The sequence below is a fragment of the Heterocephalus glaber genome, unplaced genomic scaffold, assembly GCF_053883595.1.
Source record: "Heterocephalus glaber isolate CG9 unplaced genomic scaffold, H.glaber_assembly_v1.0 deba00001733, whole genome shotgun sequence".
In the NCBI taxonomy this organism is placed as follows: domain Eukaryota; kingdom Metazoa; phylum Chordata; class Mammalia; order Rodentia; family Bathyergidae; genus Heterocephalus; species Heterocephalus glaber.
Window position 1 is genome coordinate 17,955,143 of NW_028258444.1, and position 25,296 is coordinate 17,980,438.

The 25,296-nt window shown below is 38.6% G+C and overlaps 1 protein-coding gene across 1 annotated transcript; it reads right to left on the reverse strand.

Moving 5' to 3' along the window:
• Positions 1-932: 932 nt before the first annotated feature.
• On the reverse strand, positions 933-25,278 carry Ccnt1 (cyclin T1). Its single transcript, XM_004863083.4, has 9 exons — positions 25,002-25,278; positions 23,090-23,171; positions 18,858-18,986; positions 14,513-14,573; positions 13,256-13,318; positions 10,386-10,431; positions 8,775-8,938; positions 8,549-8,619; positions 933-6,691 (listed from the first exon to the last, which is right to left on the reverse strand). The coding sequence occupies exons 1-9, from the start codon at positions 25,160-25,162 to the stop codon at positions 5,294-5,296; spliced, it is 2,175 nt and encodes a 724-aa protein (XP_004863140.1). The 5' UTR covers positions 25,163-25,278; the 3' UTR covers positions 933-5,293.
• Between the last annotated feature and the right edge of the window lie 18 nt (positions 25,279-25,296).

The following is a 25,296-nucleotide window of genomic DNA, read 5'->3' on the forward strand; positions in this document are numbered from 1 at the left end:
ATGAAGGGTTGAGATTACACAGTATAAAAAGGGTAGACCAAGTCAATCTGATAATTCATAAACTAAACTGACTAAAAAAAGATTTTTAAGTGCTATCTTAGAAAACAAAATAGAATCCAAATGACTTTTTCAGAAGTCATGCTTCATCCTATCATAAAAAGCTCTTTAAGCATGTAATTTATAAGATTCACCTTGTATATGTGGTTTTATTATGTCCCAGTTGAGTATTCACTACCAATGTTTCCAGAAACCATCAAAATTTTCTTTCCTTCAAAATATATTTTCTACCAAATACATTGATATGTGTCCTGACATTCAGGTTTTTCAAAAACACAAGACACAATTATGAAATGTTGATAATGCTTGCTAGATACATGTCGATATCATGTTAGAGCTATAATTTTTTATTATTTAAGTTACTTTCAGGTATTCAAAGAATATACTGAAGGTTTTTTTCCCTCTGATAACATACTTTATGCTACCAGGTTTAGTGTAATGGCCAAATCTTGGGTCTTTCCAACGGACTCAATCCCTATAGATTCTGGATGGTAAGAATACAAAACTACCAAAACAAGCTGGGCAAGATGGTGCAAACCTGTACCCAGCACCTAGGAGGCTGAGGTAGAACTGCTGTGAGTTCAAGGCCAGCCCAGGGTACACAGTGAATTCAAGGCCAGCCTAAACTACAGAGGAAGACCATAACTCAAAAACAAAAGCAAAAAAAGAACATACTACCAGAACTGAAGCAAAATGGGCTGAGAGTATACATTACTGTTAAGAGTGGTTGCCTAGCATGTGTGAGGCCCTGGTTTCTAGACCTAGCACCAAACAAACAAAACCCCTGAAACAAAATGGCAATAGCACCAATAAAATGACAGTTAAAGACTAAGGACTAATTAGAGGATAGGATATATATAAACAACAATCAGATGAATGTTTTACTGTTAACATTTATTGATGGGATGGATAATACAGATTGAGAAACATACCTGACAGCAAGATATCAAACTGAGAGCCAGACTATAAAATGCACACATCTTTCAAATTTTTAAAAAATTTTTTTGAATTTTTTACAAAGAGCCCTTATGATAATGGTCACTTACATCCTATCATTCATATAACAGTAACAGCAGGAGAGATCTCAAGAGTAGCATCCAAAACTGAGGTGCCCCAAGGAGAACAGAGGCATCTGCAGAATATGCTGAGAAAGGACTCTCAAAAACAATACAAAGAAACAGACGAAAATCTTACCACAAAATTGTACCTGAGTGACATAAACTTGTAAAGTGTTTGACTTTTTGTTTTTCCTTTTTGCTCTTTGGTCTAATACGAAAATGGAGTTTTAAGTGTGTGAAGTACACACAGAAACCTAGGTTAACCCTAAACTAGGCGGCTGCATTCTTTGGGTGCTTAAGCTAGACAGCATGTCTACTTACAACCAATCCCATTATGATCAACGACTGATCAGTTCACTGAAGAGTTCCCAGTTACCTAATGGAGATATACTTGCTCTGGCTTCAATTAGCATGCTGTCAAGCATCCCTCTCCAAGCTTACCGTGGCAACACAAAACCAAGTCTCTTCATTCAACCATGAACACCCTCATAAAGGGGAAGAGTAGACACTGCTTTTTAGTAAACATTATTCTTTCACTTCCCTCCCAATGCCAAGATCATATTAAAAACATTAGAAACATTAAAATGGAGCACTCTCCCACTTAAAAAATAATTCTGATCCAGACCACTCTGTCAGGTAAGATTATAGTACCATGCTTGTTTCAAACTCACATCCACAGAGGGATTAAAAAATAAAACTTGACAGTGTGGTACAACATTAGAAACCATCAGAAGCCAAAACTCATCAGAACCATGGGTTATTTCTCACCATCTGATGGACTTCACAGACCACTTAAATTGTCCCAAACTCAAGAGACTAAAATTTGTATTCCAACTTTAAGATGTTCTAGCTTCTCCCCTTTCCTAGTATTAGTACCAAAATAATCTGTCAACAAAATATTTTTAAAAAATAGTTCCCAAAATAAAGGAAACACAGATGTTTAAAACCCAACCATGCTAGCATAGGGCCCCTCAAATTGTTTGTCCAGAAGCAAGGTATGAGTGGTGTATGCATTTTCAATATGAAGAATTAGGTAGCAGAGGCTTAAGGAAACCCAGCAGGATTATTACCGTGATTTTATTGCTATATCCAAATCCACCGCTGTTTGAAACTGGAGATCCTAAATTCTTTCTATCAACATCAGTTCAGCCAATACAGAACTATGTAGGATACGCTAAATCAAACCACTAATGCTTTTTCATTTAAAAGACATGGAAATACATTGATTCAAGAGTGAGAAGACTAGACTAATACCTAAGCATTTTCTAAAGCCAAGAAGTATAACTGATATCTCAAAAATCACATTGGATTTAGATTAATGCTTCGCTAGAGCTCAGCCAACAGCAACACAAGTATCTGATTAAAAGCCTTAAGGACAAGCCACAGGTATTTGTTTCTGCCCACGAGAGTCAAGCAAAATTTGAGGAATGACATTTACAAAACTTACCATCATCACTCATCCTTGACAGTCAAAATTAAAAGAAAAAAAGCCATCTTCATTAGACTTTGTATATATAAACCCCATTTGTCACTCTTGAAGGTATGAAGGTAGAAAAGACACAACGTAGAAATCACACAACCCTCAGAAATCTTATTAAGTTTATAGAATTTGGACACAACACATGGTAGCTGACAGGTACATCTGCTAACCCAAAGATAATGAATGCAGCACCTCAGACAGAGCACGTAAGCAGGTTCATGACATGCATAGATCCACAATGATCAACTAGTGCAAAGACTAGACTTCACAACATAAAGCAGCTTAGGCTGCATACTGTTTTTTAGTAAACACTTTTTCCTCATTCATTCCTGACAAGTTCTAAGGAAGAACATGGAGAACCGCTATGACATCAAGTGGCTATGTGCCTCTGTGGTATAGGTGCATGTGATTAGAAAATGTGACACTGATGAGAATAATTAAAAGCCAGAAGAGACATTTTCACAATCAAGCCAGTGATCTCAATTACACAAAGGTATAAATGCAAAAAAAATGGCATATTCTCTTTTGTGAAGGATGGGAAACAGACACTATCAAACAAAATCTAAACAAATACAAAGCCTAAATTTAGTAAACATAACCACACATCCACCAGTTAGCTGGAACAAAACAGAAACTATCAAGAGGGAAATGTCATCTTGAAAAGTTAAATGACATTCAAGATGTATCACAGATTTATTGGTCAGCAGAGAGCCTCTTATTCTACCCGGCAATGGTAGGCACTCCACATACCCAAATATGCAGAGAGGCAGTGCACTAGCTCACCTTCAGTTAAAGTTTAGTCCTTTTTCACAAATTCCTTCCTATATTATATTAGGTCAATACATCAATAGTAACTGCTACTTTTTTCCCCCAAACTGTTCAGTTTTTTCCCCAAAACTGTTCCTGGCAAGTAGTAGCACAAGTACTTTCTATCTCCCTAGAATTTCCAATGAAAAGAATTCAACTTCTCCCTAAAGACTATTTGGCGTGATAGAAGCTGCATTCGAAACAAGACAAATTCAAATTGCACTATCTTTTCTATTGCATGTGCGCACACGCACACGCACACACACACAAAAGCGCACACACACACACACACAAACATCAAATGCTCTGTGGCTAGGTGGCACTTTCAGTCAACTTGGCTTAGAATTCTTTCTAGCCAAGGTTTCCTGAAAGCTTTCCTCCCTCATCAAAAATGTTTACTTCTAATGTCAGGGATGAGCTCCCATAACAGGGCTCTTGATCTTTTTTTTTTTTTTTTTTAAAGAACTCTTAGTAATCTCCTTAAGAATCTCTGTTTAGACTCTAAAGCCACCAGTGGAGGACAGTCTAAACATTACAGTATCCATTGGCTAGGCTTGATCACTCCCAGCACCAGTACTCTTAAATTCATGAACTCAGATCTTTGAAGTTATATAGGCCACAAACACAGATGCAATTGTTTGCCTTCAGATACACAAATAAAAAGCAAGGCTTAAATTCATAATGTAATTTAAAATACAATGTACTAAGAATTCCAAATCACAATTTCATTGTTTTCTGAATCCCCTAGCTCCTTGGCTTCTCCCAGAACTATTGTCATGTATGGTATGAGGTTTCATAGGCAGGATGTATATAGCACATCCCCCTTCCCTTCAATGACCCAGGACTGCTCACATTTGAACACTTTCCCAATGCCTAACTAGAAAAGATCCACCCAATTTTGTAGGGCAGAAGCTGACCTTGTTCTTTTAATTCTTCTTCCCTAACTCCACCTCCCTCTTGCACTAAAATGAAAAAGGGTAAAACGGCAGTTCTCATAATGGAATTAATAGCCAGGTCATTGGCTGCACCTGTCCAAACTAAAAATTGGAGGGCTACCATTCAATTACATACAAAGAAAGAGAATTTCCATGTCAAATACATGCCTCCTCCTTCATGTTCTCAAGACCAACCATATTCTCACTAGCAGGCTGTTGGAAAGTAAAAATACTAAAGAATGAGGTGGGGATGGGAGATAAAATATGATTTTTAAACACATCTTAAAAACACATTCACGCTTACATACGCTCTTAAGGTCTCAACACTTCAAATGTCCTGAGCCTACTTCAGAACTCTCAGCCAGAAGCCTACCCTCCCACCCACCCTGCACGCATTCCCACCCTCTGTCCCACCCACCAGGAGTCACTGCTATGTACCTCATACACACAGCAAAATCCCTATCCCCTTCCCAATTATATAAAAAAACCTAAACAGATAACTTACTTTCATTAAGTTATTTTTTTAAAGTCTCTTAAAAGATTTTGACGTTTAAATACTTCCTCTCTTCTGATATATTAAACATCAAAAGAATCCACAATTCTCTGATAAACCCCCCATGTTTCAGTTCTTGCAAGAAGAGGGAAGGTAACTATTCCAATCAACCTAATCAGGAGGTGGAGAGGCCAAGAATAGAGAAAGTGTTCTTAATCCTTCACAGTTTCAACACATTCCCACCTTTCTAACGCCAGTAAAAACAAATAAAATAGTTAAATGTATGAGGCAGCACTTAATAACCAAGGCTCTCCACCACCCTCCCACCTATGTTTCAGTATCAATTTATTCTCTAGTCCAAGAAAGGTGATATATTTCATAAGGGAAGTAATTCGAGTCCACTATCAGTAGTCAAAAAAAAAATGTGGTTTTTAGAGAAGTTTTTTTTCCTTCTTTTTCTTTTCTACTTAGGAAGAGGTGGAAGTGGTGGAGGAGGTTCTGATGGTAGAGGTGGTGGCCGGGGTTTGTCTGTATTGCCAGATCTGGAGGAGATTCCACTAGCCCGTGGATTCAGATATTCACTGTATGACTGAACAAATTCAAATGCAGGAGGCTGAGTGGGCTGGACACCTTGGGCACTGAGCAGGGAGTGAAGCATATTCACAGTATCTTGATAGTCTATAGACTGGGCTGTGTTGTGACCATTGGCCCCAGTGGGGCCTTTATCCAGTTTCATGTGAGAAACCCGAGTTTTACAGCTGGGCTGTGAAAAGGGAAGGCCACTTGTATCTGAGCTATGCCCAGGCAACTGGGCCATTGTAGGAAGAGGGAAAGAGTAATTTAAAGAGGATTTAGTACTCTTGGCAATCTTGGCTGGATGATCAAATACTGCCCCTCCAGTCTCTTCAGGGGGGCCCCTTTTACGAGTAGAACTGGAGGAGGAGAAAGAACTAGACAAGCTATAGGTTTTGTGTGCTAAGGTGCTTGCCTGGCTGCTGCTATGTTTTGGATCACCTGGACGTTTGTTCGCAGTACCAGCTGGAAGCTGTGAGTGAGAGTGCTTGTGTGAATGGTGATTATGATGATGATGATTGGAAGGGTGAATCTTGTGCTTTTCTCTGTGCTCTCTGCTCTTTGTGACACTGTCCTCTACAGAATTGTGCTTATCAGCTGGAGTGTGGACCTTAATGCGCATTTTTATCTCCTCTGGTTTTGAAGAAGGAGCTTTATCCCCACCAACCACTGGGAGTCTCATTTTGAGAGCTGTTTTGTCACTCTTTTCCAGAAAAGGATGTTCAGGGTTTTCTGTACCCTTTATTGGCATTTTAAGAATGACTGAAGAATGGCTATCATGGTGAGACAGAAGATTCTGGGCAGCATATGCATACTGTGACTTCACATTAGCTTCCATGTTTTCCAGTTGCCTCTTCTGGGCTGCCAGCTCTTCTGCGTGCTTTGCACGGTATTCTTTCAATGACACTTTAGCTGATGGCACACTCTTATTACTCTGCTTCTGGGAAATAAATGCATTTGAGGCATCTTGTTTCAAGGAATGATCCATCCCCATAAGTGCTAAATTCTCACTAGTCCGATGACCCTGAGCAGGTTCTAGTTTAAAAGGTTGAGAGGACAGCCAACGCTCGCCCTGCAATATCTCCACACTGGATAAGTTGCTTGATGACTCTCCAGAGACTGGAAGGGAAGGCACTGCACTTGTAGTAGAAGTAGTTGACATGCTCATTAAACCTGCAATAGTTGAGTCTGAAGAGCTCTGGGAGATCATATTGAGGATTGTCTGCTCAGAAGTATTTTCATCTGCTCCTCGGTCATCTGCTTTTGTTTTCTTGGCAGGCTGGCATGCCTAGAACAAAGCAAGTAACATCTCTTCAGGTGACTTATTAAATGGAAATACATTAAGATAAGCAGATTGTACTTGCACGAAGTTCTGGAAAGGTTACCCTAACATGAGAGCCAATAAACATTGGCTTCAGGAGATTTTAAAACTGTCCCTTAAGTCATAGCAATCTACACTGTTACAAGGCAAAAGCAACCAAAAAAGAATTTGTGCTTATCTAAAAATAATTCATAAATATTAAAGTGACTGCTTATGATTGTAATACAATGTAAAATTCTACAAATTTTGGTGAGGTTTTATGTTTGTTTTGTTTTTTCGGTACTGAGGATCAAATTCGGGACCTTGTGCTTGCGAGGCAGGCGGCAGAACCACTGAGCTAAATCCCTGGCCCTAGTGAGGTTTTATGTGAAAGTGAAAGATGAACTATGTGCTCTCAAGTCTACTTCTAACTCTAAGCTACTACCAGACAAACGTTTTCTTCAGCTCACTCAACTCAAAGAAAGAAATAAAGCTTCTCAATCTGGAATTATGAGAAAGGACAGAAGTTTTTTTTGTTTTTGGTTTTTTTAGATAGGGTCTCACTACTTAAGTTTCAGCTAACCTTGAACTCACTAGGTAGTCCAAGCTGGCCTAGAACTCACAGTGATCCTCCTGCCTCTGCCTCAAGCATGTGTGTGCGATCATGCCCAGCAAAGCAGGAGGAAACTAAACAGGCTAAGTATATACTCTACACTGAGCCACACTCCCAGTCCCAAGGGAATTTTTCTAATGTATTTATTTTTGTGGTACTGGCAGTAAAACCCAGCACCTTGGCACTGAAATACTTCCCCCGTGTAGTTTATTATTTTTAATTTTGAGACAAGGTTTTGCTAAGTCCCCAAATTGCTCCAACTAAGCTTGAATTTGTAATCTTCCTGCCTCAGCCTCCCAGAGTGCTGGGATTATAGGCGTGTGCCACCACACCAATCAGGAAATATTTTTCAACCATCTAACACTGGAAAAAAAACCATAAGGAATCATTCCATTATTCATAAATAAGACTTTCAGGGGGCTTGAAGGGGGTAACGAGATAAAATAAAATTTATTAAAATGTATTAACAAAACCAATAAATAAATAATTAACTTTCAAATATATCTGAAATATAGCCAAGCATGCTGGTGCACATATAACCCCAGCACTCAGGTGGCTGAGAGGCAGGAGGATCATCACAAGTTCTAGGCCAGCCTGGGCTACATAGTGAGTTCAAGGGCAGCCTGAACTATACAGCGAGACCATTTCGAAAAATAAATAAATAAATAAAAATTGAAATACAAATTTAGACTGTAAACTGTATAAAAACAAAATGCTAAAACTCATTTTTAAAGTAGGTAATGTCAAAGATAATAAAATTATGCCATACATGGTGTCGCATGCTTATACTCACAGCACTCAGAAAGCAGAGGCAGAAGGATGGTGAGTTCAAGGCCAGCATGGGCTACATAGTGAGTTCAAGGTCAGTTTAGAGCATATAGTAAGACCCTGTCTCTCTCTCTCTCTTTTTTTTTTTTTTGGTACTGGGGATCAAACTCGGGTCCTTGCGCAAGAGCCAATATTCTTGTTTCATTCCCAATAGTCTCTACATAGAAAATATTTGAGCAACATTGCTGACCAAATAATCATATTATAGGCATTCCACAACACATAGCAAAACCTGCTATCACCCACAAGCACTGACTTCTGGGGCAGTTTCCAAGCTATGAGGCCAAGTCATGATTACTGCATAACTATGGAAAGGGAAATTTCAAACCTAAGGCACATATCCTATTCTGGTATATTCACTGGTACAATCAAAGGAAGGAAAAAGCTGATGGCCTAATTCTTACCCTCCAATTCCAAATGCGTTTGAGCCTGTTGGGAGTCTTCTCCAGAATCTGTAGAAATTCATGTGTCAGTTCTGAAAATAAAACATTCAAGAAAGACTGAGAGACAGTGGTAATGAAACAAGAATAACCTCAACTAACTCACTATTTTCAACTAAAGTCACCTTTGGGCAGGTAAGTGACAGATGAAGAGCAAGTGTTTTTCAATGTCCCTTACTCTAAAACTTACCATCTAAAAGTTCCAAGGTCACAGTGGCGTCAACATATTCCCACCAGTGCTTTCCATCAGTTGAGACTGGGATCTCCCAGTTGGACCACTTGCAAGCCAGATGGATGCAGACACAGGCCACTACAGGAGGTGTGTACTGCAGGCTAAATGTGGTCAAATGCAGGCTGACACCAGAGGGAGGGAAACAGAGTGTCATGAGCTCTCAGTTCTAAATCCAAAGCTAAAACTCTCCATTATTTAAAAAAATAAAATAAAAATAAATAAAGGAGAGCAAGAAGAGCAAGAATCATCCTTCTCTGATTCTATACTCAAAATAACCATTTTCCTATTAACCCACTTCTCAATCTAGCATTTCCAAATTTCCTGACTGTATCATTCAATCTACACAATGAATAAGGAACCCTCCCAAAATTTTTTTACTTCTAGACCAGTATCCAAGCCCAGAAGTCAGTGTTTATTACCCAATATCCCAAAAATAAACTCAGAATGAGGAAAATTGTAAGTTGTTTTCTGTTTTTAATCACTAAATCAATACTTAAGGAAATATCCTAAAAGTTGTCTTTTGTCGATCACAATTCTGATCTATTTAATATAATAAACAATCACTCTTTCAAGCACAAATATGGTTTTTTTTTTGGTACCGGGGATCGAACTCATGTCCTTCCACTTTCAAGGCAGGTGGCAGAACCAGAGCTAAATCCCCAGCCCCTGCCTGCATAAATATGTCTGATTGGTGGTTTACTTGAAAAATTTCTCATGTCAGGCTATAAAACTGAACTTCTTAGCCCTGAAAGTTATTAGTTATCTTTGGCTTCTATAAACAAACTATAGTGGAGAACAGAGATGAAAGCAAGTCATTTGATACTACAAGTTTATGTGCTAATTATTTTTTCTAAAAAGGAAGAAGGGCTGGGGATTTAGCTCAGTGGTTTCGCCACCTGCTGCGCAAGCACAAGGACCCGAGTTTGATCCCCAGTACCAAAAAATAAAAATAAATAAAATAAAATAAAAAGGAAGGAAAATATTACAACTCTTCATACCCACAAATGCCCATTTGTTTGGACACAAAGGAAGAAAAAAAAGTCTTAAAAAATATAATTATTGCAAAATCCTCCAAGTTAAATGTTTTTCGGTCACTATAAATAAGCCCTAGATTTACACAACCTTTCAGAACTGTGTTCTTGGGTATTTTAAAGCAAAGTAACATACAAAATTGGACAGACTATCAATCACTAAATATTTATAGTACTAAATAATTATATCACCTTAGCAAATTAAAAAGCATCAAGAGGACAGGGATGTAGCTCAGTAGTGATGCACCTGCCTGGCAAGTACAAGGTCCTGGCTTGGTTGGGGGGGGGGGGGGGGCGTGGGCATGCACGGGCACCAAAAACCACCAGGAAATTTAAGGTACAAGATGAAAATCGTATAGAAAAAAAAACAACAAACATTCACCAGAGAACCGTCTGTAACATACTACATTAAATATTTCCATGCCCGGGAGTTTGGATTCTAGTTTAGTAAGTCATTCTATGTATCCCAGAAAAGGTAACTATGCTAATTCAAGTAGTCAGTCCTTAAAGACAATAAATACATAAATAAAATATAAACCTGTTGGTTGCCATGAAATAAGACGTCTGTGCTAAGTCCTTGCTTGCTAAAAAAAAAAGAAGAAAAAGGTTAGTTCTATTCATCCTCAGGAAATATTCAGTAAACACTTATTATTTGCAAGGTATTCCTACTAGACTGGTAAATGAGGCAGTAATAGTGCCCAATCACCTTATGTTTACATTCTACCGAAGAGGGGCCAGCGATTTAGCTCAGTGGTTCTGCACCTGCCTCAAAAGCACAAGGACCTGAGTTTGATCCCTGGTACCAAAAAAAAAAAAAAAAAAAATACTGAAGCTACACTCTACCAGAGAAATAATCTTTTGGGAGGGTGAGGATTGAACCCAGAGACCCCACATGTGCTAAGCACATGCTCTACCACTGAGCTATTATACTCTTGGCCCCTAATGATTTTTTTTCCTAATGATTTCTAATATTAATGTTAATAAGTATACTGCATGGGCCAGGGATTTAGCTCAGTGGTTCCACCGCCTGCCTCACAAGCACAAGGACCCGAGTTCGATCGCTGGTACCAAAAAAAAAAAAATAATAATAATAATAATTATATTGCTGCCAGACCAGAGACTCACATTTTCTTCTACACACCAAGTATTGGAGGTTCTTGTTTAAAATGCAATTCCTGGGCCTGCTCTCCAGAGTTTGATTTGAGTGTGCTTGGAGAAGCACCCAAGTTTTGTTTTGTTTTTTGGTGACGCTAAGGCTCAAATCCAGGGCTTCAAGCCTGCTAGGCAAGCATTACCAGTGAGTTACATCTCCAGGGCAAGCACAAGAATCTTTTTAAGATAAGATTTTACTGTGTTGCCAGGTTGGCCTAAACTTTGACCTCAAAATTCTCTGAAGGCAAGATCGGAATCTAGCTGGGCATGGTGATGCACACCTGTAGTCCCAGCACTCAGGAGGCTGAGGCAGGTGGATCACCAGGAATTTGAGCCAGGCCTGAATTACATAGCAACAGCTTGTCTCAAAAACAAAAAACAAAAAGCAAAAAAGAGAGATTTTTAATTGACTGGCCTGTGATTTAATGCCCAAACTATCAATTAAAATAAATAGCTTAATATATTACAGCATATTGAAAAACACATTCCTCTTTCCAAAATAATCCCATTGTAGATGACAAAGTAATTTTTATCTTCTTTAGAACTTAGTCTTTTTTTATTTTCTTTTTCTTTCTTTTTTTTTCCTTGAGACAGGGTCTCACTACATAGCCCAGGCTGGCTTCAAACTCACAGTAATCCTCCTGCCTCTGCCTCCCAAGTGCTGGGATTGCAGCCATGTGCCACCACACCTGGCAGAACTTGGTCTTTTAAAAAATGACATATAACCATATCTTTTAACCCTATCCTTGTTCAATGTAAATATTTCAATGCTTTCAAGTATAAAGAATTTAGAAATACTGGGAAATTTCGTATGAAACCCACATTATTACAATGTAAAATAAGGCCAATTATCAGTATCAATTTGGTCTACAAAACTTTAAAGGCACCTAAGTGTACAAGGGTGCCCAGATTTTTTTTTTTTTTTGGTGTTGGAGACTATATCCAGGGACTGCACATGCTAGGCAAGTGCTCTGCTACTAAGCAACACCTCCAGCCCCAGATATTATTGACACTACTGTTTAAATGCAATAAAACGGACTGAGGGCTGAGGATTTAGCTCAGTGGTTCTGCTGCCTGCCTCAAAATGCCTCGAAAGCCCAAGGTCCTGAGTTCAATCCCCAGTACCAAAACAAAAAGAAATAAAAGGGACTGAGGATCTAAGCTCAGTGGGTGAACTACTTCCTAGCATGTCTGAGGCCGTAGGTGTGATCTCCACTGCAAATAGAAAAATAATTCTACTGGGCATGGTGGTGCATGTCTATAATCCCCGCACTTGAGAGGCTGAGGCAGGATCACCATGAGAGAGGCCAGCCTGGGCTACATACTCAGTTCAAGGCCAGCCAGAACTATCTCAAAAAAAAAAAAAGACCCTATCTCAAAAAAAAAAAAAAAAATTGTTACAATTATCTCACCAGGTGTGGTGGCAACATGCATGTAATTTTAGCACTCCTGAGGCTGACACAAGAGCGTCACAAATTTGAGCCCAGTGTGGCAAATTTAGTGAGAAGCTGTCTCAAAAAAACCCCAAAAACCCAGGGATATAGCTCAGTACAAAAACCTTAGATTCAATGTCCAGTGAAACAAAAACAAAAAAAGACCATCTAAAAGGCCTGTAATCTGCTTTAAGATTAAAATAAGGTCTCACTCTCAAGACTTCCTTAAAACTGCCATTGGGGGGCCGAAGATTTAGCTCAGTGGTTCTGCCTCTTGCCTTGCAAGCACAAGGACTCGAGTTCCATTCCCAGTACCAAAACAAAACAAAAAAAACCCTCCTATTGAATATGACCTGGTGACTTTTCAAACATCCTCAAAAGGTTAATTCTCTTTAAAAATCTACAGATCAGGCCAGGGATTTAGCTCAGTGGTTCCACCGCCTGCCTCGAAAGAGCAAGGAACCGAGTTCGATCCCTGATACCAAAAAACAACAACAACAACAAAAAAAAACAAAAACAAAAACTCTATAGAGACTGGGGCCTGGGATTTAGCTCAGTGGTTCCGGTGCCTGCCTTGCAAGTGCAAGTTCCCGAGTTCAACCCCCAGTACAAAAAAAAAAAAAAAAAAAAAAAAAAATCTAGATTAATGCTAAGAACCCCAAAAGGACAACTCCAAGCCAGTACGAAGCATTGTAATTTAAGACAACTGGGCATTTCAATTCAACTTTTGACCAAAGCAGCTGTGTTATGCATTTTACACAGTAAGCTAGAGACTGAATAATAAAACAATCTAAGACAATCATTTCAAGTTGGGATAACTTACCTCGAACAAGTTGGGTGCACTTTACCACATGTGTATGTGGGTGATCGATTGTTAGTTCAAATCCTTTAAGAAAAGATTAACCAATCAAAAAAACTAAAAATATTCAACATATTTTATATTTCTTTTACTCAGTCATTATTACAGACCTTCCTTATTTCTCTCTCCCAAAACTGCTGTGCAGATGCTAAAAATCACACAAAGTATGTAGCATGTTTCCCTTGAAGTTACATTATCTCCAAAGGTGCTTACACTCTGACCTAGAGGGTACCAATAAGACCTGAAAACCACTGACAAACCAAAAACCTATAAACATAAAACACTTTTTTTAGGTACAACAGAACATAATATATGGTTGGAAGAACCAAGTCACTCACAAGTCACTCAAATGATGACTACCTTCTAAAACCTAACCTAAAGCCAGGTGTGGTGGTACATGCCTGTAATCCCAGCACTCAGGAGACCAAGGCATGAGGATCACTGCAAATCTGAGGCCAGTCTAGGCTACACAGTGAGTTCATGGCAAGTCTAAACGACAGAAGGAGGCCCTGTCTTAAAAACCCAAAAAAAGAGTAAGAAAACAAAACCCTACTTTCATACTTGTTATGCATTATCAGAGTCGTCCATGCAACCACTATAGCTTGAGTTCTTCCACTTCCCCTCTGCTATGCTAACCAACCACTGCTTACCAATTTTAAAAGCAAGTGCTGTTAACTAAATACAATGACTAGGGCCAGGAATTTAGCTTAGTGGTTCCGCCGCCTGCCTCAAAAGCACAAGGTCCCAAGTTCCATCCCCAGTATCAAAAAATAAAATAAAATAAAAATTTAAAAAAATTAACACAGTGACTAAAAGACCAGAGCAATCCATGGAAAGAAATGCTTTTTTAGATGGTTTTGCTATTATTTATCAGGTTAAAAATTGTCAAATCTCAAAAAAGGTAAATCATGAACCATAGAATGGAAAATCAAAAACAAAAAGCCTTGGGCTGAGGATTGCTCAGTGGTTCCGCCACCTGCCTCGCAAGTACAAGGTCCTGAGTTTGATCCCTGGTACCAAAAAACAAAAAACAAAAAAACCTTGTAATTGCTTTTTCAAAGGACAACATACACCTACATCCTCTCTATGGTATAAGCCAAAGTTAAACTCTGACCCCTACAAACTCTAATCCAGAAACAGACACTATGCAAAAATGTTCCCAAGGGATTTTCTTCCTATTTCCTGTTTCAATGTTTAATGCTTTAAAGCAGATAAACTTACCCAAAGTCTGCAAAATTATGCTTTCTAAAATCACCAGATCTTGAACTTGTTGCAGGTAAGCCTATAGGCAAGAAGAGAGAGAAATCATTTGCTAAAAAAAGATAATACCACATTCCCCCGAAAATAATACCTATCCAGAAAATAAGCCCTAGCATGATTTTCCAGGAAGCTCATAAGCCCTACCCCAAAAATAAGCCCCAGTTAAGATTGTCAGCCAGATAGATGCATTTCATACATCTGTTGCAACACACAAAGACAATGAATTATAAAATACTATAATTAAATATAATATTGTTGACATTAATACTTAAAATAAATGGTAATATAAATTGTAATTAACTATTTATAAATACCCAAGTGGACACCTTTGGAGGAGAGGTAAACGCCCATATAAACAGATGAACACTTACTGCCAAATGACCAATCAAATATAAACACAATACACAAACATGTGCACTTGATAATGAACAGATGTGATTGTGTGTCTAATATGAATGTTCATAATTCAATGTGTGTTGTAACGATGCACTACGAGCAGACTACATGGACAAGAAGTGCTCATTTAAGGACAGTTCTACTTTTGGACATGAGAGATTGGAGACCAGTTTCCACAGGAAATAGAACCACAGGAAATTTGGACAGAATTCAGGGTTTGGAAAGCTATGATTATGTTCCAGAAGATGACACGAATGTGTTAGAATAAGTGTAGATTGTTGTACCTGAAAAAATTAAGACATTCCCTGAAAATAAGCCCTATTGCATCTTTTGGAGAAAAAAAAATATTCAGTTTTTTTGAGGCAGGGCCTCTCACTCTGTAGTACAGGCTGGCCTTGAGCTCCCGGCAATCTTCCTACCTCAGCCTCCTGAATGCTAGGATCACAGGTGTGCACTATCACACTCAGCTTGAAGCAAATATTAATATAAGACCTGGTCTTATTTTCAGGGAAAATATAAAATATAAATAAGGAAAAAATATGTATATAAATAAGGGCCAGGAATATAGTTCAGTGGCAGGGTACTTGCTTAGAAAAAAAAAAAGCGACCAATTCTAACAACCTCTCCCTGGGAAACCAAAACAATGAAAGGCAAAGACGGAGTGGGAGATAGAGTAGAAATTGAAACATAAGCGTTATTTTTAACCCGAATGATTATAGACTTACTTTTTTAAAAAAATGTAACTCAGAAATAACGTTTTATTCATAGTCAGCTACCAAAAAAGAACCAGATGCTTCATTTTCATATTTATTGATATTTTAAATTTTAGAATTCCCATGATTTAGACATAAGAAATTAACAAAACTTTTTCCAACAACCAGAGAAATACATATACAAAACCTTCCCTGCAGTATTAAAAGCATTTGATACCAAATAGTTGACTCCTATTGATAGACTTTTTAAAACTGTAACAACACAAAGGAAAATAAAATAAACAAAAAAATTCAGATTTGTGTAAGCCCAAACTAAAGGCCCTAACTCAGTAGTAGGGAACCTATGGCACACATGCCACAGTGGGCTGTTTGTATCATTGAAAGCTCTAAAAGGTTCACCCGTATGTGGCTACTGAGAACATGAAACACACCTAGTCTAAATTGTAAAATAATCACTGAGTTTCTTTAAGCACTAGAGTTTAAAAGACTACGTTAAAAAATGTAAAATACCTCATTAATAACTTTTAAATATTAATTATACGCTAAAACGATAATATTTTAGATATACTGAGTTACATAAAAATACACTTTTTTTTGGTACCAGTGATCGAACTCAGGACCTTGCGATTGCAAGGCAGGTGCCGGAACCACTGAACTAAATCCCCAGCCCCATAAAATACATTCTTAAAATTAATTTTCTCTAAAAAATGAGGAATAGCAGGGCACAGTGACATACGTCTGTAATCCCAGAACTTATGAGGCTGAGGCAGGAGGATCGCCATGAGTTCAAGGCCAGCCTAGGCTACAGAGTTCAAGGCCAGACTGAAATACATAGTGAAACCCTGTCTCCAAAAAAAAAAAAATCCTACTAGAAGAAAGGGAAATGGAATTTTAAAAAAATTTTATTTAACCTTCATAACAAAATTTGTAAGAATGCCCTTTATAACATTCAGTAAGAAAGTTAAAAATTATATACACATTTGTGTGTGTGTGTTGCTAGGGATTAACTCGAGACCTTCCTACATTCCCAGCCCAATTTTTTTTGGTACCAGGAATTGAACTCAGGACCTTGGGCTTTTGAAGCAGGCAGAATGCCACTGAACTAAATCCAAGCCCTCCAGCCCTATTTTTTTTTGAGACAGGCTGGGCTACAACTTGGGATCCTCCTGTGTAAGCCTCCCAGAATACCGGGATTACAGAGATGCACCATATGCTTGGCTTATGTATACTTCTTTACTGTACAGAGAATGGTTATAAAAATACACATACATGTAAATGACTCCCTAGATATTTGTAGAAAGTCAAGACAGGGAAATAGTTTGGACACAGTAAGACAAAATAATGAAATAGATGCAAGCATAGTTGTTTAGAAAAAAAGGACCTGGAATGATAATGATTTATATATAGCTGAGCTTCAGTGGTCCAATCTGTAATATATTTTCTTCTGTGTTCTTATTTTTCTTAGTGCTTTTTTTTTTGGTTTTTTGAGGCAGAGTCTCCCTTTATAGTGCAGGCTGGCCCTGAACTCACTATGTAGCCCAGGCTGGCCTTGAACTCACAGCAATCCTCCTGCCTCAGCCTCCCGAGTGCTGGGATTATAGGCATGCCCCATCATGCCTAGCTTCTCAGTATTCATTTTTTGGTGGGGGGTACCGGGTACCAAACTCACCCCGGCTTCTTAATGTATTCTTTTTTTTTTTTTTTTGGTTTTTGGGACTGGGTACTGAACTCAGGACCTTGCGCTTGCAAGGCACGGTGCCACTGAGCTAAATCCCAGCCCTTCTTAAGTGCATAATTACATTCATTGTGCAGAACTGGTACACGTACATAACATATCTCAAATGTTTTCTCCCTTCCCATCCACCACCCCTTTTTAAAAAAAATTTTTTTGCCAGTATCAGATTCATTTATTTGTAAGTCCTTATAAAGTTAATTATTATACATATAGATTAACAGCCAGACTAATAGTCAAAAAACATATAACATATAAGACTATTATAATAAATTGAGGTACACTTTTAGATATTTTGCACTTTATTTATACATTGGGTTTCTTTTTTTTTGCAGTACCAAGGATCAAACTCAGGACTTTGTGCTTGTGAGGCAGGCATGGTGCCACTGAGGTAAATCCCCAGCCCTACACTGGGTTTCTTATATAAGAGAAACCATGCACTATTTAAGACTGTGTGTCTAATTTCCTTCATGTTACATTATGGTCTTAAGGTGCATCCATTTTCCTACAAATGACTCAAGTTTATCTTTCTTTGTGGCAGAGTATTATTCCACTGTATATAAATATGTTTTCTTTCTCCATTCATCTGTTGATGGACATATAGGCTGCTTCCAAGATTTAGCTATTATGAATTCAGCTGCTATAAATATGGGTATGCACAAATCACTGTGGTATGATGTATTTAACTCATTAGGGAAGACACCTAGAAGAGAAATAGCTGGGCCAAATGGAATTTCAATTTCAATTTTTTGAGAATCTCCATAATGACTACCATGTGGTTGGACCAATTTATATTCTAACCAACAATAAAGAAAGGTTTCTTTTGCCCCGAAGTGTCTCCAGCATTTGTTACTGGTGGATTTCTTGATGGTGGCCATTCTTTCTGGAACAAAATTCAATCTCTGTGTTGTTTTAATTTGAATTTCTCAAATGGCCAGTGATGTTGAGCATTTTTTCATGTATTTATTAGCCAGCTGTACTTCTTCATCTGAGAAGTGTCTATTCATTTCAGATGCTCATTTTTTTATTGGGTCTTAAATTTGTGGGATGGGGGGCCTGAATTTTTTGAGTTCTTTGTATGTTCCAGATATTAGTCTTTTATCTGAAGTGTCCCACTCTATAGGTTGTCTCTTTTCTCTGTTAGTGGTTTCCTTTCCTGTGTAGAAGCTTTTTTTTTTTTTGGTAGTGTGTAGAAGCTTTTTAATTTGACAGGATCCCATTTGCTGATTCTTGGTATTATTTCTTGTATAACCAGGGTTCTGTTCAGAAAGTTTTTGCCTACACCACCTATGTCTTAAACAGTTTTACTTATTTCATCTTCCAGCAGATTGTTTCTGTTCCTCTTTGCTTTACTGCATCTTTCAATTGTATTCAAAAAATTTTCACTGTAAAACTTAAAATTTTTTTGTTAAAATTAAGTTACAATAAAAAAAAAAGAAAAGCAGATTTTTAATTAATTGCCTACCTCACTCCTGGTGTCAGGAAGTGATTCCTGTGGATGAAGACAAGTATGAGCTACCTTGATGACATGTTCCAATTTTTTTGGCTGTTCTTCCACTTTAGCAGCTAGAAATAAGGCTGCTGGAGCCACAGACTGGATAGAAAAAAATAAATCATATTTGAGGATCTCAGTCTCAAATAAATCAAGTTCTTTCTTTGTCCTACCTTCTCACCTCTTGTTTATGCTTTTCCCTCTATTAGTAGTATTTTCCCCTCTCCTATCCATTAATCCACTTGCAAACGCCAACCCTTCAACAAGCTCTCCTTAAAAATAACTAGGTTAGGGCCGGGGATTTAGCTCAGTTGTTCCAGTGCCTGCCTTGCAAGCACAAGGTCCGGAGCTCAATCCCCAGTACCCAAAAAAAAAAAGTATCTAGGCTACTATTGTTTATGTCTAGAAGATACTAGACATGAACAGTTTTCTAAGCCAGGTGTGCATACCTGTGTGCCTGGTGTGCACACCTGTAATTCTAGCACTCAGGAGGCTGAGGCAGGAGGATCACGGCAAATTGGAGACCAGACTGGGCTACATAGTGAGTTCAAGGCCAGCCTGAACTACATAGTGAGACACTGTCTCAAAAAAAAAGTATTTAGGAAAGGTAATCAGGTAACAGATGGAAGAAAACTAAGACACATTAAAGGTTCATTTTGGTTTTGGTTTTTGGAGACAACATCTCACAATGTAGTCCAGGCTGATGTTTTTTTTTTTTGGTACTGGGGATCGAACTCAGGACCTTGCACTTGGGAAGGCAGGTGCCAGAACCACTGAGCTAAATCCCCAGCCCAGTCCAGGCTGGTCTTGAATTCATTATGTATTCCACTCTAGCCTGGAACATGTGAGCCTTCTGCCTCAGCATTCCAAGAAGCTGGGATTACAACTGTACACCACCAAAACGTTAATTTAAAAAAAATTTAATAAACACTAGCAAGTAAAGTTTAGAGTAGGGAACTGAAATATAAATAAAAAAGAACAGAGGCAATATTGGAAAACTAATAGGGCAGAACCAAATACATGCGTGTATTTAAATACAGAGAAAAATCTAATGGGATATGCGCCTCATGAAATTCTATATCAAGCTTGCTTACCAATCATTTTCTCATCAAAGGTAAGGCATATCTTCTTAGAGATACACACTATTTCCTTATGTTATGTCTCTAATGTTGTTTGAAATTGTCCATATTCAAATATCTTGTCCTAGCCAGGCATGGTGGCACAGGCCTATAATCCCAGCACCTGCGAGGCTGAGGCAGGAGAATAGTTTTGAGTTTGAGGCCAACTTGGGCCACACAGTGAATTCGAGGCCAGCCTAAATTACATGAGACCTTGTCTCAAATAAATAAATAAATAAATAAGATCAACAAATGTAAAAAGCTGTAAGAATAAAGTAGAAGTCACACACACACACACACACACACACACACACACACACACACACACACAAAGGTAAGGTTTGTCTAAGAAAAATAAATTTTTTATACTGGTGATTGAATCCAGTCAAGACCCAGGTACATTCCCACATCCCCAGCTCCCTTCCACCCCATGTTCTGGAACATGGTATTGCTATGTAGTCCTGTTAAGTTGCCCAGGTTGGCATTAAACTCATGATCCTCCTGTTTTAGTTTCCTGAGTGCTGAAATTACAGACATACACCACCACTCCTGGCTCCCAATCCCATATATACTGAGACAGGGTTGCCCAGGCTGGCCTTGAATCTGCCGTCTTCTTCCCTGTCTGAGTAGCTTTGTGTGTTCCACCATGCCCAGCTTCTATGAGGAATAGCTAAATTAGGCATGGTGGTGCATGCCTACAATCCCAGCACTCAGGAAGACTGAGACAGGGGGATCCCAAGTTCAAGCCCAGCCTGGGCAAGACAGCAGGACCATGTCTCAAAATTTAAAAAAAAAAGAGAGAGAGAGAGAGAAGCTAATATGTATTATTTTTTGGGCAAGCACTTTTTAAATTAATTCATTTAAACCCTAACAACTATTCTATCAAACAGGCACTATTAATAACATAGCAATGAAAAATCTGAGGCCTATGGTCATTTTCCCAAGACTATATAACTAGTAAGCACTGCAGTAAGTTCCAAATCTAGACATTCTTTTAACCCGGGGCCTCCAGCACACTAAGCATGTGCTTTACCACTATGCTATACCCCCAGCTCCAAGGACTACATTTTGAAATATATAAAATACAACATAGCACTGGGGATTTAGCTCAGTGGTGCTGCTGCCTGCCTCGCAAGCACAAGGACCCGAATTCAATCCCTCATATAAAACAACACAACAAAACAAAACAAAAAAACCAAAAAATCATGGGTGCCAGGCTCCAAAATACTATAAACAAAGAAATACAGCAAAAGGGGAAAAAAACTCACAACCCCCTATGGCTCTAATACATGAAAGAGTTCATATAAATAAGATAATCACAACAATAAAAAAGGACCAAAGCAAATAAACAAGGCAATTTTCATTCTTCTATTTCACAAGAACAATGATCAAAAGGAAAAGCTCAACTTCACTAACTGAAAAAAATAATTTCAGACCTCATTTATCTTGTTTATCGATGAACCCTTTGAACCTGTTCAATAAAAAAATTGGGGGAGGGTTTCCTAGGTTACCAAGGCCTTCACACTGAGCTACATCCCTAGCTGTTTCTTTTATAAACTTACTAAATTGGCCAGGCTGGCCTCAAACTTGCAATTCTCCTACCTCTGCCTCCCAGAGTGCTAGGATTACAGGCATTAGCCACCACTCCTGGCTATAACTATTTCCTAAAGTAATAAATATTTGTGGTTAGTCAGGATAAACACAAAGGAACCCTCTCCTATATTACTGGAAACAATTTATACTAGTAAAATCTTTCTGTAGGGTAAATTAACAAATGAAAAATTTTACATACACATCATAATTCCACCTACAGAAATTTAGAAACAATCTGAATATCCACCAATAGACAGCTAGTTAAAAGAAATTATGGTAACACAAACACTATGTAGAGGCCAGGCATGGTGGCACATGGCTCTACCACTGAGCCACATTCTTAGCACTTTATTTTTTTTTTTCCTAAGATAGGGTCTTACTAAATTGCCCAGGTGGGACTCTCACTTGGAATCCTCCTCCCTCAGCCTTCCTCTGTAGTGGGACAATAAATGTATGCCACTGCACTTGGCACACTCACAATCCTGATTCTGCCAATTTCTTATATTACATGAACTACATCCAGCTTCACAGAGTCTGTTCCTACAGCATTAAAAAAGGAGCTCAAGGGTTGGGGGATTTAGCTCAGTGGTTCGCCACCTGCCCTACAAGGGCAAGGACCTGAGTTCAATCCCCGGTATCAAAAAAAAAAAAATCCATGAATCTAAATCTAAAATAAGTTTCTTGAAAAACAACTAAAATATTTGATTCAATGATCCATATGAAATGTTCATCAAGTTTATCCTCATTATCTTGGTATTTTATTAAACAAATATGGTCTTACCTATGTTTGAATCATCATTATGATTTTATTTCCAAGTTATTTAGAATTAATGTTAAATGGGACCATTTCAGGTAGCAAAACAGAAAATAGCACTACTGTATTTACTATTTTGTTCAAGAAAAAAAAATTCTTTTATTACTTTACTATTATTTTCTTTTTCCTGTTTTTGTTTTTGTTTTCAGTCAGGGTCTCATTATCTAGTCCTGCCTGGCCTCAAATTCAAAGTGATCCTCCTGTCTCAGCTTCCCAAGTGCTAGGATTAGACATGTGCCACCTTGCCCAGCTCTTTCCTAACCTTAAAAGTCATTTCCCCTGTCATTATCATATACTATACTTTCCCCGCCAACCATTCATTTGAATTTTATTGAAGACTTTTGGAAAATCTAAATACTTAACATTCATCTTTCTATGACCATATTAGAATTTACCATTTGGAAAGTTATACTTGAATTAAGCATGATTTCCCTTTTAATGCTATTCCTCCTAAAAAAAAAAAAAAAAGTTGACTTTACTAGCAAATTTACCTAGTCTACAGATTATTAACCCTACCAGAAAACTAGACAGGAAAACTGCAAGGCTAGACTCAAAATAGCAGTGTGACACAGAATGAAGATAATCAACCCTAAATTCTAAAATTCAATTCCCATTTAAGTAACAAAGACCAACCACAAAATAGGTAGTTGTAATAAACCACCAAATGTTATTATACTTACATTTCGGTGAAACTGTGTGAAAGACTGAATCATGTAGAATCGATGCATATATACTATAGCAGTGTTGATAGTCAATTGTGAGCTGAAGTGTTCAAGTTAAGGTCCAAAAACCAGGCAGGAAGGCTGTATAACTACCAAAATATAATCTCCAGCTGCTTCCCAAAAGATCAAATGGCCAAACACAGTAGATGGTCCTAAGTGTCCTTCTCCAAGTCAAAGAGCGGTCTGTTTTCTTTCACTAAACTGCCAATTGACAGCATAATGCTTTCAATTAACAAATATTTAATATAAATTTACTGAATAAATAAAAATTCTTGGGATGAATCAGGATGGAATATAAACTACGTAAGATCTTAAACCTTTCAGTCAGTTACTTTCTACAAATCCTATGATGAAGATCCATTAGTCTAGACTCTCTCTTTAATGTGATTTAGAAGGCTGTCCCTAATCTGGCCTGTGGACACATAGCCACTATCTCTCTCATCTTCTAAATTCCAGCAATTAAATTTAGTTTCACTTCCCTCTGGCAATCTCACCCTCATGATCCCTGGAGCCAGAAAAACTTTGAAATGATTTGATACCCATTCATTGAAGAAAAAAACGGCCCCCAGGCTTTGTGCTTGCCTGTGCCCTTATCTCCAGCCCCAGATTTCAAAGATAAGGTAATTCGGTGACCCCTAACCCCAAGAAAACTTGTAAATGTCATACTTCTAAGAAGCTCCTCAGAAGACAATACCTAGTATAGAGAGGTCACTGTCCCATGATCACAACATTAATGACACACTAACAAGAAGGCGTAGGGCCGGGATTTGGCTCAGTGGTTTCGCCACCTGCTGCGCAAGCGCAATGACCCAGGTTTGATCCCCGGTACCAAAAAAAAAAAAAGAAGGCATATTAAGGATACACTGAAACAGACTTAAAAAACGGTTTAATTAGCACAGACTGGATGCTTAGGAAACAAATAAATATCAACAGGAAACAAAATGGCAAGAGGACACCTACTTTGAAGCAAGCACACCCTTAATATACAAACATTACAGTCAGCAAGACACTTAAATGAAAGCTGAATAAACTGAAGGGGAACCTAAGGCTAAAAACAATTTTATATACACAGTGAAAAGAACGCCACCACAGAATGAAAATATTCTCGGACAAAAGTACTGTGGGGGAGAGAGTCGCTAATCACCTTATCTTTGAACTATGAAGAAAACGAATATACACCAGGGTAACGTGAAGACCCAATGTTCTGTAAACTGTTTAAACATTAGATCCATGGGTCTACAACACTAGAAGCTAAACTGACATTTTTCATTCCTCTGAAATTCGATAAAACTCGAACAATGACTATTACTTGAAGTCTAAATGCCAAGCATTGTGGTGGGCACAGAATCAAACGCAAGCGCTATCCATTTTACAGACAAGACGGCCCAGAATTTGACAGTTTTCTTAAACACCTAGTAGAAGTGGGAAGAACGTATTTTAAACCAAAGCTGGTACACCAATTCTAGACCACCTTCAGAAGACCCTCTGGTATTGAATTTCCGGAAACTTTTTACACACTTAAGTTTGGGAGGCAACCGTCAACAGTGAAATCTCTACTAGACCTCTAGGTCAGAGCAGAAATGAGAATCTCAATGTCACTAGAGCAGGAGGGACTAAGAAGGCCTGCCTAAAACAAAGCCGGAAAAAGATACGAATTCCCAGCAAGGTTGGTGGCACGGGTGAGCGAGCGGGAAAACTGGCTCCGCCTCGCATCCCTCGCGCGAACACTTTCTGCCTGCCCCATCGTGGGCTCCCCGCCTAGAAATCCAGCTCCTACCACCTTCTTACCCCCTTCTGTCCCCGCCAGAGCCTGGGGCCTGGACGCCGGAGCACGGCAAGTCCTAGGCCCAACTCTAGGCCGCAAGGATACACGTTTAGACGTTGTCCCATGTCCTGCAGTAGATTTGCCGCCTGCTGGCGGTAAGAAAGTTCTTTATCTGGGTCCAGGCCAAAACGACGGGATGGGCTATTTTCCAGCTGTTCTCGAGTAAAATACCACCGTTTGTTATTATTCTTCCTCTCTTCCTCCATAGTGCTTCAACCAAAAGGCAGCAGCAGAGGCTGCAAGCACCTCCCAGCGTCACCGAAGCGGCGACACACATCCGCTGTTGCAGGGGCAACCGCGACGTGACGAACTTCCGCTAATTGTCTGACACGCTTCCGCC

What these genes read in the sequence shown, in the direction of transcription:
- Ccnt1 (XM_004863083.4), bottom strand. Translation starts at nt 25,162, where the DNA reads ATGGAGGAAGAGAGGAAGAATAATAACAAACGGTGGTATTTTACTCGA. An exon ending in CATAATTTTGCAGACTTTGG is followed by an intron (nt 13,319 to 14,512) that starts GTAAGTTTATCT and finishes CTTTTCTTAAAG; the next exon opens with GATTTGAACTAACAATCGAT. An exon ending in GTGCACCCAACTTGTTCGAG is followed by an intron (nt 10,432 to 13,255) that starts GTAAGTTATCCC and finishes TTTTTTTTTTAG; the next exon opens with CAAGCAAGGACTTAGCACAG.